At 38.4% G+C, this 21,348-nt stretch overlaps 1 protein-coding gene, 1 long non-coding RNA gene and 2 other non-coding genes across 8 annotated transcripts in view; 3 read left to right on the top strand and 1 right to left on the bottom strand.

Moving 5' to 3' along the window:
* Nucleotides 1-4,609: 4,609 nt before the first annotated feature.
* LOC131191167 (uncharacterized) lies at nucleotides 4,610-6,446 on the top strand. 2 transcript variants are annotated; one of them, XR_009153441.1, is made up of 2 exons: nucleotides 4,610-5,303; nucleotides 6,311-6,446. It is a non-coding gene; the product is annotated as an uncharacterized LOC131191167 (long non-coding RNA). The 2 variants fall into 2 exon arrangements; XR_009153442.1 differs by having other exon boundaries at nucleotides 4,610-6,172.
* On the top strand, nucleotides 6,084-6,146 carry LOC131193776 (small nucleolar RNA SNORD104). Its single transcript, XR_009154028.1, has one exon. It is a non-coding gene; the product is annotated as a small nucleolar RNA SNORD104 (small nucleolar RNA).
* A 35-nt stretch (nucleotides 6,447-6,481) lies between the features above and the next one.
* Nucleotides 6,482-6,618, top strand: LOC131193782 (small nucleolar RNA SNORA50). The gene has a single exon (XR_009154033.1). It is a non-coding gene; the product is annotated as a small nucleolar RNA SNORA50 (small nucleolar RNA).
* A 2,816-nt stretch (nucleotides 6,619-9,434) lies between these two features.
* Nucleotides 9,435-21,348, bottom strand: part of TEX2 (testis expressed 2) — a 105,243-nt gene continuing 93,329 nt past the window's right edge. For all 4 annotated transcript variants that reach the window (XM_058169008.1, XM_058169009.1, XM_058169010.1 and 1 more), the window contains exons 9-12: nucleotides 17,974-18,099; nucleotides 14,879-15,088; nucleotides 12,057-12,177; nucleotides 9,435-10,440 (exon numbers count right to left, since the gene is read on the bottom strand). In XM_058169008.1, the coding sequence (XP_058024991.1) occupies nucleotides 10,318-10,440; nucleotides 12,057-12,177; nucleotides 14,879-15,088; nucleotides 17,974-18,099 (580 nt within the window). In that variant the 3' untranslated portion in view covers nucleotides 9,435-10,317. The remainder of the gene's footprint in view (nucleotides 10,441-12,056; nucleotides 12,178-14,878; nucleotides 15,089-17,973; nucleotides 18,100-21,348) is intronic.

Genomic DNA, 21,348 nt, shown 5'->3' with positions numbered 1-21,348 from the left:
GGAAAGGACGGAAGAGCTGGAATCTCCCTCTATTGATTAACAGGACAATGGGGAGCAGGGTGTTGTTGGAATCCAGTGATTTGGAATGAATGAATCAATGATGTCAGTTCTTAAATCAAACAAATGGTGTGATAGGATTCCCGAGGTGCAACCACACACCTCATTCTTGAAGTGTTGCAGGGATTACAGACAGATCCATCTTCCATGTGTGTAACCCTCTTTGTATTTCTCTCTACTTCTCTACTTCTTCTATCTCTCCAGAAAAATATTATTTTTAACATAAATAATTATAACTCGTCATACCTTTTGACTGATAAAGCTAGATATGTATGAAGACTAAAGAAAGATTCATCAGCTCATTTCAAGGCCGTATGCAAGAAATTAAGGACAGCAGGTATCTAAACAAACAAGTATGCCATACTGAGATTTCATAGTTATAGGTAGTGCTTGACATACAACCATTTGTTTAGTGACTTACAACGGTTCTGGAAAAAAATGACTTATGAGCGGTTTTCACATTTATGACAGTTGCAGCATCTCCAGGGTCACATGATCAAAATTCGAATGCTTCACAGCTGGCATTATTTTATGACAGTTGCAGTGTCCCAGGAATCATGTGATCCCCTTTTGTGACCTTCTGACAAGCAAAGTCAACGGGGAGCCAAATTCACTTAATAACCGTGTTACTGACTTGACAACTGAAGCGATTCATTTAACAGCTGTGGTAGGAAAGGTCATAAAATGGTGCAAAACTCACTTAAAAACTGTTTCACTTAGCAATGGAAGTTTTGGATTCAATTGTGGTCATATGTCAAGGACTACCTGTATTTAAATTTATATTTTTAATAATATTATTGTATTTTATTTGCAAAGAAATAAATATTGGTAAACCAAAGGAAGGACATTGAACAAAAAAAACAGCTAGAGAATACAAAGAACAACCACATGACACTTCTTATTTTTTATAAGAATTATAAGGTATTGACTTTTTAGCCAAGCTCTTCCATTCTTCATTCACAAGAGGCAAAAAATGGGGAAAAGTGTCAATCTCATTGCCCTTCTCAGCAATTTATTTGAATCAGGGTGGACAATCTTTCAGCTGTCTGAAACCAGCTTTGGCAGTGCTGATTGGGGTCGATAGCAGGCAAAATTCAAATATTTTGAAAACTCTGGAACATGATGCGTCAGCTTTTTCTGACAGAATTACCTACTTACACCCTCAGTATGTGTGACAAACCTACTTTGGTGAGATACTCCAAATTTAATCTCCAACTGTGTTTGTATGTATTAATATAAACTGGACCTATGGGTGAGAACAGTGAGTCTCAACCTTCACACCTTAAATCCCACCAAATATCTGGGTCCTACTGAAATAAAAACAAAAAGGCAATGTTTTCCAATAAGGACATAACTATATTTAAAGGGATTTCTTTGGCTCCAGTTAGCTCTTTGGAATAGACCAGGGGAGTTGGGAAGATGGGCAGTTTCCAAGTATGATAAATAGATAAGAAATGGGTTTCCAGGCATGCTATTTTATTGTAGGGTATATTTATAGAATCTCAAAAACTTGTTGACACTCCTTCTTAAGGCCAACGAAGTCAAGGCAAGAATGTTCGGAGTCCTTTTCTCACCCTTTCTCAGGGCTGAGCAAACATTTCCTTTCTCCTTTCCCTTCCTTTCTCAAGACCACAACTAAATTCCATAACAGCTCCTAACACCAAGCCTCTTGAGGCTCTTCCAGACCAGGATGTGCTTTGCAAAGCTATGCAATAACTTTGCCTCAGGGTACTCAGTTGGAGTCCAACTCTGCTCTCCTTCTCCCCATCCTGACTCCCTTTCTCATTGGGAGAGAGGTGCCATGTTTCACCTAGATCAGGGATCTCCAACCTTAGCAACTTTAAGCCTGGAGGACTTCAACTCCCAGAATTCCCCAGCCAAAGCTGGTTAGGGAATTCTGGGAGTTGGTCCTTCAGGCTTAAAGTTGCTAAGGTTGGAGACCCCTGACCTAGATCACATCTGCAATACCACCGCACTGCACTTATCACTGCTTGAGAAACTCTCTAAGCTGCTTTTGACTGACCGGGGCAGCCATGTAGTTTAAGTCCCCAAGGAGAGTCCACTTTTTTAAAAAAAAAAAAATTATATCCCGCCCTTCTCCGAAGACTCAGGGCAGCTTACAGTGTTAAGCAATAGTCTTCATCCATTTGTATATTATATACAAAGTCAACTTTTATTGCCCCCAACAATCTGGGTCCTCATTTTACCTACCTTATAAAGGATGGAAGGCTGAGTCAACCTTGGGCCTGGTGGGACTTGAACTTGCAGTAATTGCAAGCAGCTGTGTTAACAGACAGACTTAGTCTGCTGAGCCACCAGAGGCCCTGCATATTCTCTTTCAGCCCTTTGGCAAAAAGAACTAACAAGGTGTGCATCTTTCCAGAGAATTGGCCTTTCAAATGTGCACTGGAAAGACCAAATGCCAAAAGTGGCGGGTGGGACTAGAGCAAAAACTGAGTGCAACGTTACAATTTGATAAAGCAAATAAAATTACTCTCCAGTCAGGTTTTTTATTATTTCTCCTTCTATCCCAGTTGTGCAAAAGCAAAGTCCAGTACATGTAGTCCTGGACTTACGACCATAATTGAGCCCAACAAATTATGTGGCTAAGTGAAACATTTAAGTGAATTTGCCCCATTTTACAGCTTTTCTTGCCATCGTTGTTAAGTGAATCACTGCAGTTGTTAATAACACAGTTGATAAATGAATCCGGTTTCCCCATTGACTTTGTTTGTAAGAAAGTCGGAAAAGGTTTGACATTTGAAATCAGAGAACAGGAAGATAAACAATATTATAAGATATGGGATCTATTTTACCAATGGTTAGAGGGGAAAATATCTTAAAAAAAGATTTGAGGTTTTTATAAGGGAAAAATTGTTGAAAGATATAATTGATTTAAGATGTTGGAATGGATGAGGTAATAAATCTAAATATTAATTTAGAATACTTTATATGAAATGAGAGAATGAAATATTATAGTTAATTAAATGATTAAGTGATTAAAATACTTGGATACATATCAGACTGATAAAATGTAAAATTAGACAAGCTAATGAGATGTACATGTTGAAATTGCACAAAAGATTTGTAATCAACCAACCAGCACACTGTATTTGTATTGAAGATGTTTTTATGTTTGTTTGTCTTGTAGGAATTTAGCACCCACCCCTCTCCTAGAAGAATGAAATATTTTAGAAAATATATTTCCCTGGATGAGAAATGGAGAAACATGTTTTAAAGACAAAGCAACTCCCCCCCACCTTTGTCAATGGGCCATTAAGGCCTGAGCCAGTCCATTGTCTACATGACAAAGATAGGATTAGCCCCTACCCATCTAGCAACAGAATCTTACCACATGGCAAGGCTCAAGCAAGCTTGAGAGACAACCTACAACATTACCTAAGACCCCTAGACCACCTGGGAGTTTGACAACCAATCAGGATACTCTTCCTGTGCCCCAGAAAGTTCAAAGCTCAGAAAAAGCATAAAACCAGGGAGCACACAGGATCTCAGCCCTTTTCTGTTCAGGATCTCAAGCCATGTGATCCTGGCTACCATTAAACCATCTTTCCAAGCAGCCTCCATGTTTCCAGTGTCTTTGTCCCCACTTGGAACTGAACCCAGATGGATATTTCTTCCAACAGTCTAAAAAAATAAAAAAACTTTTAAAAAAAAGAAAGTAAGTAAGTCAGAAAAGGTGATCACGTGACCCCGGGACACTGCAACCGTCATAAATACGAGTCAGTTGCCAAGCGTCTCACCAGGAGGAGAATGCAATATGAAAAACAGTCATAAGTCACTTTTTCCAGTGTCATTGTAACTTTGAACGATCAATGACCTACTGTAAATGGAGGATTACTTGCATTCCTCTGATTTTGTAGGCTAGTTTTGCTAGCCCCCTTTCCTATGCCTATCTATCCCAATGCACTTATCCATTTTCCAAACGAGCAATGACTGCCCTCCAGTGGATAGAAACACCTCACAGACGTTGAAGTCTAAGAAAGAGTTGAAGTCAAGATGACAACATTACTCAAATTATCTGGCCAGCATTATCTAGATCTGCCCGGAATCTAGTAAATGCATTCTAATCTACTCGTGTACAAAAGTACAAAATATATTAAGTAGAGAATAGAATAAATCCATTGAGTTCAAAATACTAACAAGAATCAAATAATAATTGCTGAAGACGAGATTTCTTTTTAAAGAAGGCAATCCTTAAACTCTGCAGGTTTAATGGTAACTCAAAAGCTTCTCGCCTGTCATTTACTCACTGTATATTTTGTGCAACCTGACTAACACAGGCGCTTAGAAGCCAAGTCTATCAAACATACATATGAAGTGGGAGAAAGTCTCATTAAAACCGGCGGATAGGCAAACATAGGACTCAAGAGATGGTAAATCGGCCCTGGTTTTTTTTCTCGGGCTAAAATTCTTGAGAGGAATGTAAGAATTTAGCGCCCCCTTCCCCCACCCCCAAAAAAACCCAAACATGAAAAATACGGCGGGAAAATATCTGCATTGCGCGTTACCGGCACACTTACCGCGAGTTGGCGCGGGTCACGTGACGGAGCCATTCTATCGCGATTGGTTTCTAGAGAAAGGGGCGTGTACCTAGGCGCCACGCGGCCTATAAATAGAGACGCAGGCCGCGTACTCTGCCTTTTCGTCGTGGGATGGAAGGCGTGGGAGGTGCGTGCTTGCGACCTTTGCTTTTGGGAGGCTGGGAAAGAAACGGTTGCCTCCGCTGTATCTATTCTGTGCCGCAGTAATCCGAACGATCGTGAAGCGGCAAAACGTTTGCGCCTTTTTTACAGAACGTTTCCTCGTTGCCGTCTAGCGGTCGTTGGGATTTTTGCCGCCTGACGGATGGGCAGCAGTCCTGATTGCGATTGAACATCTGGCAGATGTTATTGACCCAGCATTTATTTTACAATAAAAATGCCTGGGATTTGAGCAGAGCCTTTTAGTCGTGGTATGGTAGGGATCCTGTCTTGCCTCGCTGCTCTGATTTGGGGAATTTTTGTCCTTACTAACTTGCACTCGTACACCTTGCTTAAGGGGTGGGTAACTCACGACGGCAATGACTGCAGTGCCTTTTAGAGCCGTTTTACGAAACATCACGTGGAACTGAACTGAGAAGATCGTGGAGAAGGCATTGCGTTAGGACGGGGGACTGCAAACGTGGCTTTTTTAAGACTTGTGGACTTCAACTCCCAGATTCTCCCAACCAATGGAGAATCGTGATTGTGAGTTGGATGTGCTTCAGTGCCCTTGAGTACATTGTCCTTGGTGCTGACAAATTAAGTCTCGGTTGGTGAAAAGGGAGACTTTGGGGCTTCTTGAGGTATAGTGGTGTGGAGGTGGCGTTTTATGGTCCATAATTGGGCAGTAGATTGTACTTTGCTTTTGCAAGGACTCTCGAGAGGGAGAGAGGTCCGGTATATGTCTTGATTCCAGAGGTAGATTTGTGAGGTTTGGAATACGACTTTGCTGATGCCAAAGCACCCACCCCTTGTGCTTTCAGATGTGTTGCGCCCCTGACTTACCTAATGCTTTCTAGTTCACATGTTTGAAAAAGTTGGAATTGGTGAATAGGGCATGACTCACTTGCCATATAAAAGAAAGGTTAGAACTTTATTCTAGTTTAATGATGGCGGTGTATCCTGAGTTGGAAGTGGGTGGGGGGAACGTTTTCCTCCCTCAAATGTGAAAAGTGCCAGTGGTCCTGCAGAGAAGGTGCTTTAGAGCAAAAAAAAAAAAAGTTTAAGTTTTCCAGCCTGAAATTTATGAGCACAAGAGTGATGGCTGCTATGAATGTTGTTAAAAGAAGTGAAGAAATTCATGGGTGACATGTCTGATACGGACTTGAATAGTCTTGAAGACTCCAAAGGTTTCCTCCACATTATTAACATCTCCAAAGAACTGCAGTAGGAGAGGGATATAGCTGCATCTCCTTGTGAGCACATCAAAATAAACCTTTGTAATCCTGCTTTTGAGTGATCTAAATTGGGAACCCTATGCTGGCTGCTGTGATGATATTTTTGGCGTGTTAGACTGCTGATGCAGATGAAGAGACACTGTATCTGAGCCACCAGCATTAGTTGCCCAGGTGCAGGTAATGGCACCCTAGCTCTTAATGTTCAGTGGTATGTTCTCATTTTAAAAAAAGACATAAAACTAACCTCTAGATCTGAGCAAAGATATCTCAGTATTCTGAAATCACTACCCTGAATCCTGCTTTTTTTTACTCTAGGTGTGCCAAGATTGTCTTGATGCTGAATGAAAACCTCTGGAACCAACTGTCACTTGTTGAACCAAGCAACACAAAGAGGGCTGTAATGTGGGGATGTCTTGAATGTTGTAAATAAATAAATTTAAAAATGTAAAAACTGCTTACTTTGGATATTTTTTTCAGATAGGTTTGAAGCACTGCCTTTGAACTGGTGCATGGCCCATTCATGGTCTCACTGGCTACGCTACAGTGCAAAAATAAAAAGCTTGCTTATAACTGGTGTTGCTCAGCTTAAACCTGAGTGATTCTTTTAAAGACAAGTTACAATCCATCTCATGCTTAATGTTAAAATATGTAAGTTCCTCAAATAACTGCAGTGAACCTTCAGAGGCTGGATCATCTGGGAAGAGTATTATGTAATTGAGTGCTTCAATTTTATTTTGTTAGAATATCTGAAGATAACATGAGTTAAAGGAAAGGTTGGCTCTCATTACCTGATGTCTTTGCATAATCCCATTTTCAAAGATGATTATAATCTAGCATCAAGCAAAAGTAGTGTGTAAAACCCCACTCAGACAAACTATAAGGTACTGCAGCTCAGTGCAATCTTGTTGGTGTTATATTTCATCCAAAAGCACATGCCCACCCAACTGATTGTCTCCTATTAAACATTACCTGCTACTAGAATTGTCCTTTGCCTCAAAGATGTTTTAGGTTTTAAAAGTTTACTCTGGACATTTTGTAGAATTCTAGCACACAAACTAACCAAGTGCACATTACTTTGGGCTTGTAATACAAGCCCAAAGAGAAAACAGGACTAAAGATACATGGAGGGTGGACACTCCTATATGGGACAAACCTTTGGCATGCTAGTGGAGCATCCAAGAAAAGCCAGCAGTCAAGGTAGGGTGCTCCAATGCTAATTTCCTTCCATTTTGCTTAGGACAAAACTTCAATGGAAACAAGTTTTAGAATAAAAATACAGTTCTCTGATTTAGCCACAACTTTATAGTATGGATAAATCTTGCCACAACCAGAGAGTTCATTGCAAATAATCATTCAAGTGTGTGTGTAACATACAACTTGTTAACCAATCACATCTTTAATGCCGAGTATAGTAATGAGATAAACAACTCAAGCCTCTTAAGAGTACAACATGTTGAATGTGTAGCTTGAAATTAGGTTTTGCCAATCTTTCAAGGATGGTGAATTGATCTATTCCTGGATAAAAAATTTTTTTGGAGAACAGTTCTACAGAACAACCTCTCAACCTTTTTTTTTTTAACTTGGAGGAACCCTCAAAATTTTCACATCTGTCGGAACCCCTTACACAAATATAATTGTATTTATAGTTAAGTCAAGATCTCTTGCAAGATCTGGGCAAAACTTTAGTAATACTATCAAATAAATTAGTGCTGGTTAAATTAGCATGAAGTGATTGTAATGCAACCCAGCCTGGGTTGCATTACAATAATTTCATACTAATTTAATGTGTATTCAATTCAATGTGACACAGTGGAAACTGGATTTGTGGTGGCCTGTGGTTTAATGTGATAAGCAGATAGTTTGTCCCATGTAGTTCCTAGTATCTGGAAAAAGGCCTGAACTTGTGTGTCTGGCGCAGCTTTATTTTACATCCTGTTGAGATGCTGACTGTAAAGGAACAGAAACGGGTGCATCTCTTGAGAAAGCTGACCAAGAGATGCAAATAACTTCTATTTATTGAGCAGCAATTTTGCAGAAATTTCCTGAAACATTTGATCAATAGTTAGCACAGCTATAATATCGAACCACATTTTAGTTCAAAATGGTGCATTAATACAAAGAAAGAAAAAAACTTAAGGGCTGTTTGATAGATAGCAAGTCTTCCTATCTGGGAAGCTAATTCTGTTGTTTAGAAAATAAGACTTGTGAGCGAAAATGGACTGCATCCCCTAAACCTTGCTTTACAAATTGAAGAGGAAAATTTACAGTACTGTACCAAAAAATCCAAAATTTCCCCAGGCCTTCTATTTGGAGCAAGATTCAGGAGGCATCTTGTAGGAATGTAAATTAAATCCTGAAGAATTGTATATTATTTAAATTCTAGAGCTTTTTATCCTCTGGCTCAGTCTCCAAAGAATCTTGAGTACTCTTGGCTTAGAGGACTGGCTGGCTCCAGGTGCCATGAAACAATCTATTTTGCCTGACTGCTCCCACAGAAAATATGAGTACTGGATATAAGAGCTGAAATGTTCAGAATTGTAGAATACGATTTGGTAAATTTTTCAGTATTTCGGTCTCATTGAATTATGAGCGCTATATTCCTGGATATGCACCCACACTTCGACCCCATCAAACATCAAAACAGATTTTTGACATGGGATAACTTTATTTGAAAAAAAAAAAAAAAGCAAGCCCACTGTAGTAACCCATACAGTCTGATTATGAAGTGCAGTGAATTTACTTGTGCCAAACCTGGATAAACTTGATTACATATTTGTGCATCTAGTATTTTGACTTATTGCACAGAGGGGGGAAAAGAGCTGTGAATAAGACATGCAGATTTAAGAGGAAGGCAAATGCTTTCATTAAGAGGAGAAGAATAGTACATAAAATGGAATGGTCCCAGAGTTGAGGTAACAAAATAGTTGTCCAAATAATATGATTATGTCAATATATTAAATGCTAAATTTTAAATAAGTTTCAGGCAAGGTGCTTTTAAAAAACAACTTCAATTAGCTTCATTTGGAGATTGCAAATCATGAGAAATTTGGACGCAGGAATCTAACACAACATACAAAAAAGATCTTAGAAATGTGTAAAGCCTAGTACACTATCAAAGAGTGAACTCCATAGCTCACTTGCTTTCTTTGTAAACTAAATTAACATTCTTTCAACATAAGTAGTTGGCAATACTGAGTATCAAACACTCATTGCTTATGTAGTGTTCAAAAGAGTTAGATTCAGTATTCTGTGTTTAGTCCATACAGAAAAGGAACAGCAAGGCAGTGTTCTCTTGGCCATTCTCACTTGTAGTGCTTTGGAGTTGTTACTTTCATACAGGAATACCAAACCAGCCTACAAGGTGTTTTAGCTACATTGACCAAAAAAAAAAAAGCAGCTGTAATCAGGATTTGCACCTCCTTAAATGGATAAACGAAGACCCACTACATAGTTGGGAACAAAAACAGTTGTAAACATTCTGGTTGGTGAAAGTGAATGGCTCCTTCCATGCAATCGTTTCCGATGAGTACATGCATGGCCTTGGACGTTTCCATGTGTAGTCAACTCCAAGAGCCATCAGCCACAACTTCTGCAATTGTAACGCATTAACTAGAAGGCTTACTGTAGTTTGGTCTCATGGCTTTGTCTTAATTTGTTTCTTTTTCTAAAGAATCACAAGATCCCTTCAAACCAATTCTGTATGTTTGCATGTTTTATATGGCTACTTGTTTCCAAGAAACTCAATTTCATGTGAAAAAAAAGAAGTTACTATGCATAATCTACATGAATTGACAATATCACCTATACATCCAATGTACATTCTTAGCTCCAGAAACCACTTCAAATTTGCTTGACACAAGCTATTGGGACTGTAGGAGTGAAGAACATGCCACTTCCATTTGTATCTCTAGCTGCTTGAGAGGAGAAAGTCTTCCAGTTAGACATGTTCGTGCCTTACTGAAAACAAGTTCCAAATGACTGGATGAGACAAACTGTGAGTGTTCAGTGTGTATCCTGAATTACTGCACATCCATAAAGTACTCCCATGTGGATCAAATCTGTTGGATCAATTGCTGCTAGTTGGATTCCTCCCCCTAGTTTACTGCAGAAGAGTGCATATTAACTACTAGGGTTTAAAGCCTAGCACAGATAGAACTAATGTTCTAAAGTCAATAGAGACCCATAACTGGAGCAATTATTGGCAGAAGCAATCTTATCTTTAAAAAAAAATGGCACAAGGACAAAAATCAGCTAGATTGTTTCATTTGAAAGAGAACATGAAAACGACATCTGTTAATACTGTAAACTGCAGTCTTCACGTTTCATGGCTGTTCCAATTCGGTATCTTCAGAAACTTTCAAAGGGCACGTAGATGAGCGGGGGTCCATGACTGAGTGCATTAGAGGAATATAAAGATCATCCATGTTTGGCATGACAAAAATTTTCTGCAAGGTATAATAATGAGTTAGAATGCAATTCAAATATAAAGTCAAAAAATTAAATATACCAAACTCTTATATTGGAATCTCCCATCAGGCCCAGTAAAATTCTAAACAGGTTTATTTGAATCAAGTAACATCATGGATCACTAGTAAACATCTATGTACCTTAAATTTAGATTTGGAACAGAGTCATTATGGGTATTAAAGCAACATTGCTTACAAAATCTTAATTCCATTACATTTCAGCAAACATTAAAAAAAAATACTTGACTCCTATCTGCTATTGCTCCTTGCCCCCATCATTCCAATTTTTTTTAAAGGAAATAGCTAGAAATTTGAATAGATATATTTAATAGTTCAATAAATTCATGATGAACAGAATTCTAGAAATATAGTCAAAAAAAGTATGAGCAACAATTTATTCAAACTATTTGTCCCATGCTAAAATCAGTCTTTCTTCATGAGATTATCCATAATAATATTCCTTCTAATTATTTGGTATCTCTTAAAGGAAATTAAAATTAGGCACTATGCTCCTACTTTTAAAAATATGGGCACAGAAGGTATTACTTTAGTGTGGATATGGCACACTTCAAGTCCAAAGACAGTATTTCAGGGTATCAGTGATCTCACTTGGTGCCTCCTTTCAGATAGTCCTCCACTTAGAACTGTTTGTTTAGTGACTGTTTAAAGTTATGGCACTGAAAAAAAGTGATTTATGATCATTTTTCACACAACCGTTCCAGCATCCCCATGGTCACGTGATCAAAATTTGGAGGCTTGACAACTGGTATATATTTATGATGGTTATGGTGTCCAGGGGTCATGTGGTCATATCACCTTTTGTGACCTTCTGACAAGCAAAGTCAATGGGGAAGCCAGATTCACTTCACTTTGTTACTAACTTAACAATTGCAGTTATTCACTTAACCACAGTGGCACAAAAGCAGAGGTGGGTTTCAACAGGTTTTGACCAGTTCTGGAGAACCGGTAGCAGAAATTTTGAGTAGTTTGGAGAACCGGTAGTAAAAATTCTGACTGGCCCCACCCCTACCTATTCTCTGCCTCCCGAGTCCCAGCTGATCAGGAGGAAATGGGGATTTTGCAGTAACCTCCCCCTGGAGTGGGGTGGGAATGGAGATTTTACAGTATTCTTCCCCTGCCACGCCTACCAAGCCATGCCACACCCATAGAACCGGTAATTTAAAAAAATTGAAACCCACCACTGCATGAAAGGTTGTAAAATAGGGCAAAACTCACTTAATTGTCTTGCCAGCAAGAAAAATTTGGGGTTCAATTATAACTGTAAGTCGAGGACTATCTGTATATCTTTTGCTGGGATCATGGAGTCTGTTGAGCACAGAAGGAGTACAGTGTGTCCCAACGCCTATTCTTAAGTAGTTTTATGGCTACTGCAGTATGTTCCTATATGTGTTATCAAACTAAGGATCTGAAATTCTCAGAAGGAATGACTGGTGTTATACCAATATGTAGCCATTCAGCGTGAATGTGTGCTTTTTCATCTTAGATACATGCTACCATCTTTAAGCTCACAGACGGCTTAGCTAATGTCTTACTTATTCTTTTAACACAGTTAATGCTAATGATATTTGAAGTACCTGAAATTCTTGTTCTAGTTTCTTCTCTATCCACTCAGTTACATGAACCAAAGTCACTTCTCTTTCACCAAGCTTTGGCCGAGCTTTTAGCTCCAGATAAGGGGGTCTTCGGAAACCGTACCTGAAGATAAAGAAAATGATCCAGGTTAAGATGTTTCTATCTCAGATTTGAATCATATTTTCTTGAAGGCCTCCAGGAGAATATAACCCATGCTCAACTAAGATGAGACATGCTTAACCAAAGCCTTCCTGAGATATTCTTGAACAAACAGAAATTTTAACCTAGGCATGGTGTCTACCACACCATGCTCTCCAACCCTAATCTTGCTGGCTATGGATTCTGGGACTTGGGATCCCAGACATCTGAAGCACTCTTAAATCAGGGAAGGCTATATTACCTCATATAACCTAATTTTGTGCATTTGCAGTTTATGTTCAAGGATTTTGTGCTTGGAGGAGGATTGGAGGCTCTAAACCAGGCCTGTACAAGGCACAGAGGGGAAAAGGTCACTGATAAATTAAAAATAACTGTGGGCTGCAAAGGAATATCTGGCATACCAATCAGCTATTTGACAGCAAGTAAGAGTGCCAGTGGGACTGAAGCTGGCAGCAATGGTGTCTTGGAAGATGCTTAGCAATGCATCTTTTGGGACAATAGTGAATTGATTACTGTTTTAAAAAACTTCAGCAGCCTGCAGGTCGTATGTTGTGCAGGACTGAACTATTGTGTTCAACATAACATTTATTTCAAGTGAATACATATCTCAACATTAAAAGTAGTCTCATTCCCCCCTCCAGTTCAGGGGTGTAATTTTGTTTCTTCTATGTGCTCTGTAAACAGATTTGTCCAATTCACAATATGTCATTTTGAAATCAGATATATATTAACAATCAGTGTTACTGCTGAAGTCTAGTACCCAGCTAATACTAATTGGTGAAGGACTTTATGTCTGAAAAATTTTATTCACCTGACTTATAACTGAAATTAAGTCCAAATGATCTAGCAATAGGTACTATGATTCTCTCAAGAATGACCACAGTGAGAAATCAAATCAGCACCTTCTTAAATTCTTTTGAGTGGCACATGACATGACTTTTGTAATTTGTTAACTAAAATAGTTACTTTGTATTTTAACTTAACTTATTTCTGTCTTTTATGAGGATTTATCAAACAACTATAGACTGGAATGTAGGAAAACTTTTTATCCTATCGCTGTATGGATTGATTGATAGCTTCTAACATTCCTAAACTGAAAAGGAAACTGAAGAAGAATGAATAGATACTATTTCCTGATAAGAAAAAGTTTGTTAGTGCAAAACTGGTGTCTGGAATGTCTCTTTGTGAGCTTCAAACAACTTTCGTAGTAGATTTACTGTGCAAAGGAGAGGTTACTTTTATCCTGTCCAATCAACTTTCCTCTTGCATTTTCTTTGTTATGTTAACTATAAAATGGAATGTAAGATGGGTCTCAGGGTTCTCCCTTTTCATAGTGAGATCTCACTTTATCAGGGTACCCTAATAAATTGCTTTTAAATGATCTTCCAACTCGGTTGCTTATTGGGAAAGTAAACCAAGGCAGAACCTAGGGCCAGATTTGCCTGACACTTGTCATTAATCCTTTTCCCAATACAGTTTAAAGTAATTATGTATTGTTGGACTAAGATAATGTTTTCTGAATTACACTGCGCCTCCCAGAGGTTAATTTCCTCAAATGGAATTCCATCTCGATTAAGGTAGCCAATGGTGAAGACATTGGACTGAGAAGGCCCAACTTCAATTCCTCACTGAATATGGATCTCACTGAGGGGTTGGGAGAATAAAATTATGGGAACCCCAATATAAACTGCTTTTGAACCTCCCAGATAAAAAGACAAGATAAAAATATTAAGTGAAACACTCCCAGATAAATGAAAACAAATTTTCATTAATAATTGCATTCCATATTTCTTTCAGACAAAAAGAAGCACCGAAATAGTTTTTCTCCTTTGGCATTATTTTCAGTTATAAGAAACCACTGGAAAAAGCTTTGGCATTGACCTCTTAATTAATACCTCTGTTGATCCTCAAGTAGTTCAATATGCTGTTTTACCCAGCATGCTTCTGTATTATTCTATATTAAAGGAAGGGAAAGGTAGGAGAAAAGAAAGAACCTCCTTTTTGACCTGATTTCTGGTTGCTGTAGCTTTTATTCATGGATGATAAAATTTCTAAGCTTTGTTAGCTTTTCAGTTTCTGGAAGTTTACAAAATGCATAATAAGAAATGGAATTATACATTTTTACAAAAGATCTCTTTTTGGATAGAAGAGTAATTCAATCATACGAGCAATTTAAAATAACACCCAGTTCCATTATATTTGTCAGTAACTGTTCATAGGAATTAATGGCAAAATCCCACACACTTTGTCTCAGAATTAACTTATTTAACCCTGAATAAAATGGTACATGTCAGACTGTAGCTTATGACTCACAGATTGGTACTGCAATTTTCTAAAAAGGATCCTTACTAAGAGTCATATGAATACTTGTTGAATTCTATAAGAATGATCACATGCAGACCAACTTTGGTTCTGTATGACCTCAAACTACATTTCTGCTCCATTATTCTTTATAGTTCATTAGTCAAATGGTCCAGCTTTTTTATCTTGGATGTGTTTGAGAAAAAGTGGGAAATTTGGGGACTGGAAAATAAAATATGTTTTAGGGACTTCTTTCACAGCCACCCATAAAAACAAGAAATCTATTTTGGCTCTTTGGTTAGTTTGAGTGCCACGTTATACATGACAGATTCCAAAATCATAAAGTCTTATTAACTACACTTACCATATACGATCAGTAGGTGGGGGCGGAATGTTAATTACTAACATCCCTTTACACTCTTGAACCTCCACTGTGAGCAGGAGTGGTGTATTGGAGACTTCCTCAATCTTTTTCTTAATGAATTCTGTCTCAGTCGCCTTCTGGAAATATTTTGACTTGGTAATTTTATCCACAAATCTCATTATTTTACTTGTTCGGTGCCCTACTCCATACCTTTAAGGAAGGAAAGAAGAGAAAGTCATTTAAGTGAGTTTCAGCTTACTTTACTTTAAAAAGCAAAAGCTAATGCTTTGTGGTATTCTGCAGCTGAAAATACAACATATTAAGGGCACAGAATGCCAATCTGCTACTACAGATTGTGAAGTGTTGCATAAGTGAACAGACAGCCCAGACTTACAGTTTTCGTAAATAAAAATGGAAAAGATCCAGAGACCTGGCTGTGACAACTCAGAAGCAGAACTAATTTAAAATCAGATGTCATCTAATCACACAATAAAGATTCTGCTGAAGTGTTGTTGGTCCAATGTTCACTATTACTCTTGGAAAGCCCTACATTCTACTGGGGATTCTCCTAAATGTTTGAGAGCTTTGGCCAAACAGGTGGTTTACCTAGCTGCCTTTGGACCTTTCAACCCTAACTGCAAATTCAAGGATTTAGCAAGAGAATGCACAAATTAACAGATTCTGGATTTTTCCTTATAGCATTATTGTTCTCCACTTTTTATATTAGGTTTTGCTGCAGGTTTATGTTTGATTATTACTTTGTGTGTATTCCAATAGATTAGAAATGCAAAATATAAATGTTAAAAGAAGGATCCCCCGGGGACTTTACTCAAATAGTTGTTTCCGACTATAGGGGTCAGTGCTCATGTCTATTTCAAGACCATTGAGCCAATGCTGTCCAAAGACATTACTGGGGTCATATGGCCAGAATGATGTCACAGAGCCCTGTTACCTTCCCACCAAAGTTGTACCTATTTATCTACTCGCATTTGCACGCTTTCAAAGTGCTATGTTGGCAGGAGCTGGGGAATATAAATGTTAGATATAAGAAAATAAAAAGAAAGATTATAAATAAAAGAAAAATCAGGTATTTTTCTGAAAATAAATAAGCTATACCTGCTAGAAATTTGATAATGCTGCTAAACATAATCTATGCAGCCAAAGGTCTACTTTAAGGTCTATTGATTAATCTTTGGATGATCTGCAGTTTACTGGCAAGAATCAACTATTATTATTACTACCCTATTATTAAATAGCAGCAGCAAATCCTCTCTACTGAAATGGGGAAAAAAGATCTTTTTTTCTGCAACAGATAAAGCAGAACGATCTTTCTCTCAAGTAAAGACCTTTAAAAACAGCTACAGGAAAATAATTATTTCTACAACTTCGATCATCTGTTACAGTTGCTAAATTATTTACAGTCTAGCTAAGAAGCTGCATTGATCTATATGCTAGTCCAAAGAAACATTTCAATGCCTGTTATATAAATGTTTGTCTGCACTAACGTACAGATATTTTCAGACATCAGCTAGCTAACCAGCAATTCAGAAAAATCCATGAAACATTTATTTTTGATTAAAGAATTGTATTTCATTCAGCACAAACTATTCTCCTTTCTTGATAGCACTTGAAATATACAAGTTGGATGTTCTTACACACTGAATTTGTTTATTGTAAAATAAGCTGCTATATGCATGAAAATGCTAGCATGAAGATCATTCTTAGACCTAATTCATTCTAAATCTTTTATCCAATAACTGCAGTAAACAGCCATCTGCAAAACCAGATAATTTACATCGTGACTTGTACATTTATAAATAACACATATGGAAAAAACAGAACTGCCTCATATCCCTTATAATTTTTTCTACTAATTAGCAAATATAATTAAGAATTACCCAGAGATAAGACCATTTGGATTACTGTAATAAGAAGTATCTAATTATTTCCAGATGATATGGCCAGTAAAATTGGCACTCTGAAAACTGAATTTCCAAAAGCATTAAAATGATAAATACAAACTGGAAGCATTGAAACATTTAGAATTAACACTTAGCTTAAATATCCTATATCACTGTTGGCAAATCTTTTCACTGAGCAACAGAGCTGGAAAGGTAAGACGAGTGTCTCACAACCCAACACATCCCACCCCACCCTAATGGCCATAGCAGCCTGGTTGCTTCCCTTCCCCACCGTCTCTTTATCGAGAGGGGTGGCAGAAGCAAGATTCATGGAGCAAGACGTGGCTCCCAGAAAGCCGTCTCTTCTCCCCCGCCTCACCGGGCATGGCAGGGGTCCTGCCCCTCGCTTAGCCACCCGCCCCTTTAGGGATGCAATTTGGGGGTGGCAGGTCTTACCTTTCAAGCTCCGTCGTGTTCCTCACCATTGTGTCCAGGAAAACATGCTGTAAAAGAAACTTCTCACGAGTTCGAGAAGTTTGATTGAACTCGTGAGAAGGTTTTCTTTTACAGCATGTTTCCCTAGACACAACGGCGAGGAATGCGACGGAGTTTGAAAACCTACGTTCCCGCTTCTCGCCCACCCCCACCTGCCATCCCTCTCAATAAAGAGACGGTGGGGAAGGGAAGCAACCAGGCTGATGTTGCCATTGGGATGGGGTGGAATGTGTTGGGCCACTCGGCCGGCGCAAAGAACAGGTAGGGGAGGACATGACCCCCTTCCCCTACCTCCGGCCTCTCCTCCTCACATCGTGTTGTTTGCACAGCAAGTAACCAGAGGAAATGGTGGGACTGGCTGGGCATGCATGTAAGTAGTTAGTGGGGGGGTCTTAGTTTGTTGTGGGGGCTTATTTTATCGCATGCGCTGAAAAGCCCGATTGGGCTTATTATCCGGAGAGGTCTTAGTTTCGGGGAAACATGGTATTACAAAATCTAGTGTGAAATAATATAACCATTTGGTATATATGTGTGTCTGTTTGTACACACACACAAACACACAGAGATTTTTTCTAATGTTAGAGAAGATATCTTTGATGGAATGACTAAGCATGGAAGAAAGATGCACCACTGTTGATAATGCACACAATAGGCAGAGACAAACTGAACCAATGGCTGCCTAAAGGCAAAAAGACTCACCCTTCTGCTCCTCCCACTAAAGTTTTTTCACTTCCTGATGTTTCTGGAACATCATCTTCCTCTGAGGATCCTGCACTAGAAGATTCTTCATCGCTGTCTGCAAGGCAATATGCCCTTGGCCTGAAACTGAAAGGAGGGACACAGGTCAAGACAGAAGCAACACTTCATTAATGTATGTCAGGACAATGTTTTGATGGAAATTAGAGACTTTCTACTATTCACTTCTGTCTCCCCAGTTTGTTTTTAAGTGCATTCGAGTTCAGACAAAGGTTAGAAATGTTGTACATCAATCTACTTTCCCTGTGCCAGACTTTGCTTAAAATAAAAGGAAACGGATTTGAATAGCCTACATGCGGTGGAATGAAATGTCAAATAAATTAAAGACATATAAGGATATGTCTCTTTCATATCTAACTTCCCAGTATAATGGAATACAATGCTGGCAATTATAACATTAAGTTGATGATGAGAAACTTGGCGTGTACTTTCATTTTTTAAAATGTAATGGGATATGCTTCTGAGGTCCAAATGAATTGCTGTATCAAAAGTCAGAATTGATTTTGTAAGTGCTGCATGCTTCCAGAAGAATATGTATTCCTTCCACTGTCTCTTCCACACATGCATGTCTAGCCTATTAACCCAATACCCACAGCTGAGTTCTAGCCATACCCCACTCTAGGCCGCTAGTAATATTGGAATCAGAAATATTTTAAACAAGACATTTGGCAAATAAATGCAAAAGACCAGTTACAGCCTCAGATGCAAAGAGTGCCTGGCATGCTAAGGAAGAGTTTCCATAAGGCTTGGAGCATCTTTGCAGGATCTCTTGTATTTCAAGCTTTAAAAAGAAATGCCCAGTTGATTGTGCCTTAATTGTGAATTGTGATTTAAGGAGAGAAATGCTCAGCACCTCTACAATTTCATCCATAGCTTTTCCTGGGATTGAAATCTATTCACAATCAGTTCTTGAGAAATTGTTCTTTAAACCTAGGTTAAGTAGGTGGCAAAGTTAGAAAGAAGACTTTAGCCAAATTTGATTTGGCAGCAACCTCAAGCTTCTTTCCAGCTGAGAAAGGACTTATTTCCCTTGTGTGTAATAGAAACAGTACTTTTGCAAAATCTGTGCAACTGCCTATCTGTTAGCTGACTGCAAAATGCACCACATAATTATCTGACTTTTTTTTAAAGAAAAAAAAAGGAACAGCTCTTTAAAAATTCAATCGCTACAGAGTAAAGATAAAGATTGTTCAAGAGATCGTTAAACTTTTTCTTGCCAATAATATCTTTTGTCACCCATCATTCCCCAAGATAGTTTCCCTTTGGGTTGATTGGGAAACTTTCTGGATAAAAGTGGAAAAAGGGACAGTTTGAAGTAGATAACACTAAAGAAGTAATTTAAGAGGCTTTCCATTCACCCACTGATCCCTCCTAAAATAAGCTTACTTATTTTATTAACATTTTGTTGTTATGTATTGTACATAATATGTATGTAGCCTCTTGAACGAGTCCCCAGGAATAAACAGTCACTTTTTGTTTGCTTTATGTTTCAGTGTTATGAACAGAGAATCTCCTATTCTTTTTCTTCCCCCACACTACACCCCAATAACAATTTACAATCCTTTATCAAGGTGCATCCCAGACCAAAAGAAAAACAGGTCAGAAAATTCTATCCAGTAAAATTAGTTCATAGTTTAACAAGCCAAATATTTAGAATTAAAACAAATGCAACAACCACATAAAATACAAAGGTCTTTAATTCCCCCGCTTAAAAGTAGTCAAACTGTCACAAGAGGGAACTGATTCCTAAGAGCCCAAAGATTGGAATGTGACTCTGGAACGGCAAATGGAAAGACAACTTTGATAATATTTGGGGGGGTTAGGAGCCTACAAATGCTCATCAAAGGAAAAATTAAAATACTCATTGTAATAAGATGAATAATCCTAACCCTAACTCTCTGGAAGTCCTAGAGAAGAGAGGCTTAGACCAATTATTTTCTGTATTGCACCATTTCTCCAAAAGTTCTGTACCAATCTGATCAGCAAGTGTTTCACACAAAAATTATATGATCAAAAACTCAATTGCTCCACAGCAAACCATGCTAACATGAAAATGATAGACACAGACACGGTAACCACCACTCAAATGGTACCATTAAGTACAGTGGTACCTTGGTACTCAATTGCTTTGAAACTCATCAAATTTGGTACGTGACACATTTTGACATGAAAATTTTGTCCCAGTACTCATCGTTTGTTTGGTACTCAACGCACAAGCTAGTACTTGTCGGTGTTGGCTGCCTTGTGACTTACTATATTAGTCCTTATGGGAAAAATTTGTTTGGTACTCATTGATTTTGGTACTCATCACACCTCCTGGAACAATTTAACTATGAGTACAAAAATACCACTGTATTTGCATCCCAATGTCTGATTTGTTACAGCATGAGGATAATGATAAGGCCAGACATATCATCATTAGCTTCCCCATCTTAGAAATTAACTCAAATTTCTGTATCTTGCACAATTTGACAAGTGTTCCTAAAACTGCCTGGGAAAACAAATAAGCTAGACTATCCTGCCAACTTTTATAGATTGCTATGAATACTTCTTTCCTACTGTCCAGAATTTCTCCAAAAAGATTTATATGATAGACTCCAGCAACTTTCAATTAGGGGAGCAACATTCTCGCCATCTTCTAATCCACCCAGAGCAAAGCTCTTGGTCATTTTTAAAGAATTCCACATGCTTCTGTTCACTAGATTAGATTTAATAGGAAGTCATAGCCATAGCAAATAGTAACTGTAGTCTGGCGTTTCAGGAACTGCTTCTGTGGTTTTTTCTAAAATGATGACATTCTCATCGCTTTTGCTACAGACCAGTAGGAAGTCCACCACCCATCCACTCCAATTATTTTACTTTTGTAATGACCGTTGGCAATCTGTATTATCATCTTGTGTTTTAAGCCAAGGATAAAATGCCTTGGCTTTCAATTTTGTGCTTCAAACAGCTAAGTTCAAATACACCTTCAGCCATAGAGGTCTCTCTCTTTCAACCCAATCTAACAATAGGGTTATTGTTGCAATGTATGTATGTATGTATACAATTTATTGGCTGCCCATCTTACCATATGATAACTCTGAGTGACTTACATTTACATCTTAGTTAAAAGATAAAATATTAAAATCAAAGACACCTGGGGAGGGTATGATCTGCCATTATTCAATCAACCACCTCCACTGTGGCTTTCCCCCACTGGGGCTACAAGCCGACTGGCAAAGCCATGTCTTTAGGCCCTTACGAAAAGATAGGAGGGTTGGGGCCAACCTCACATTGGAGGGCAAGATGTTCCAGAGGGCAGGAATAATAGCAGAGAAG

This window comes from Ahaetulla prasina, chromosome 2, assembly GCF_028640845.1.
Source record: "Ahaetulla prasina isolate Xishuangbanna chromosome 2, ASM2864084v1, whole genome shotgun sequence".
Classification (NCBI taxonomy): domain Eukaryota; kingdom Metazoa; phylum Chordata; class Lepidosauria; order Squamata; family Colubridae; genus Ahaetulla; species Ahaetulla prasina.
The sequence above is the reverse complement of the archived record's forward strand: the minus strand, read 5'-3'. Positions and strand labels throughout refer to the sequence as shown.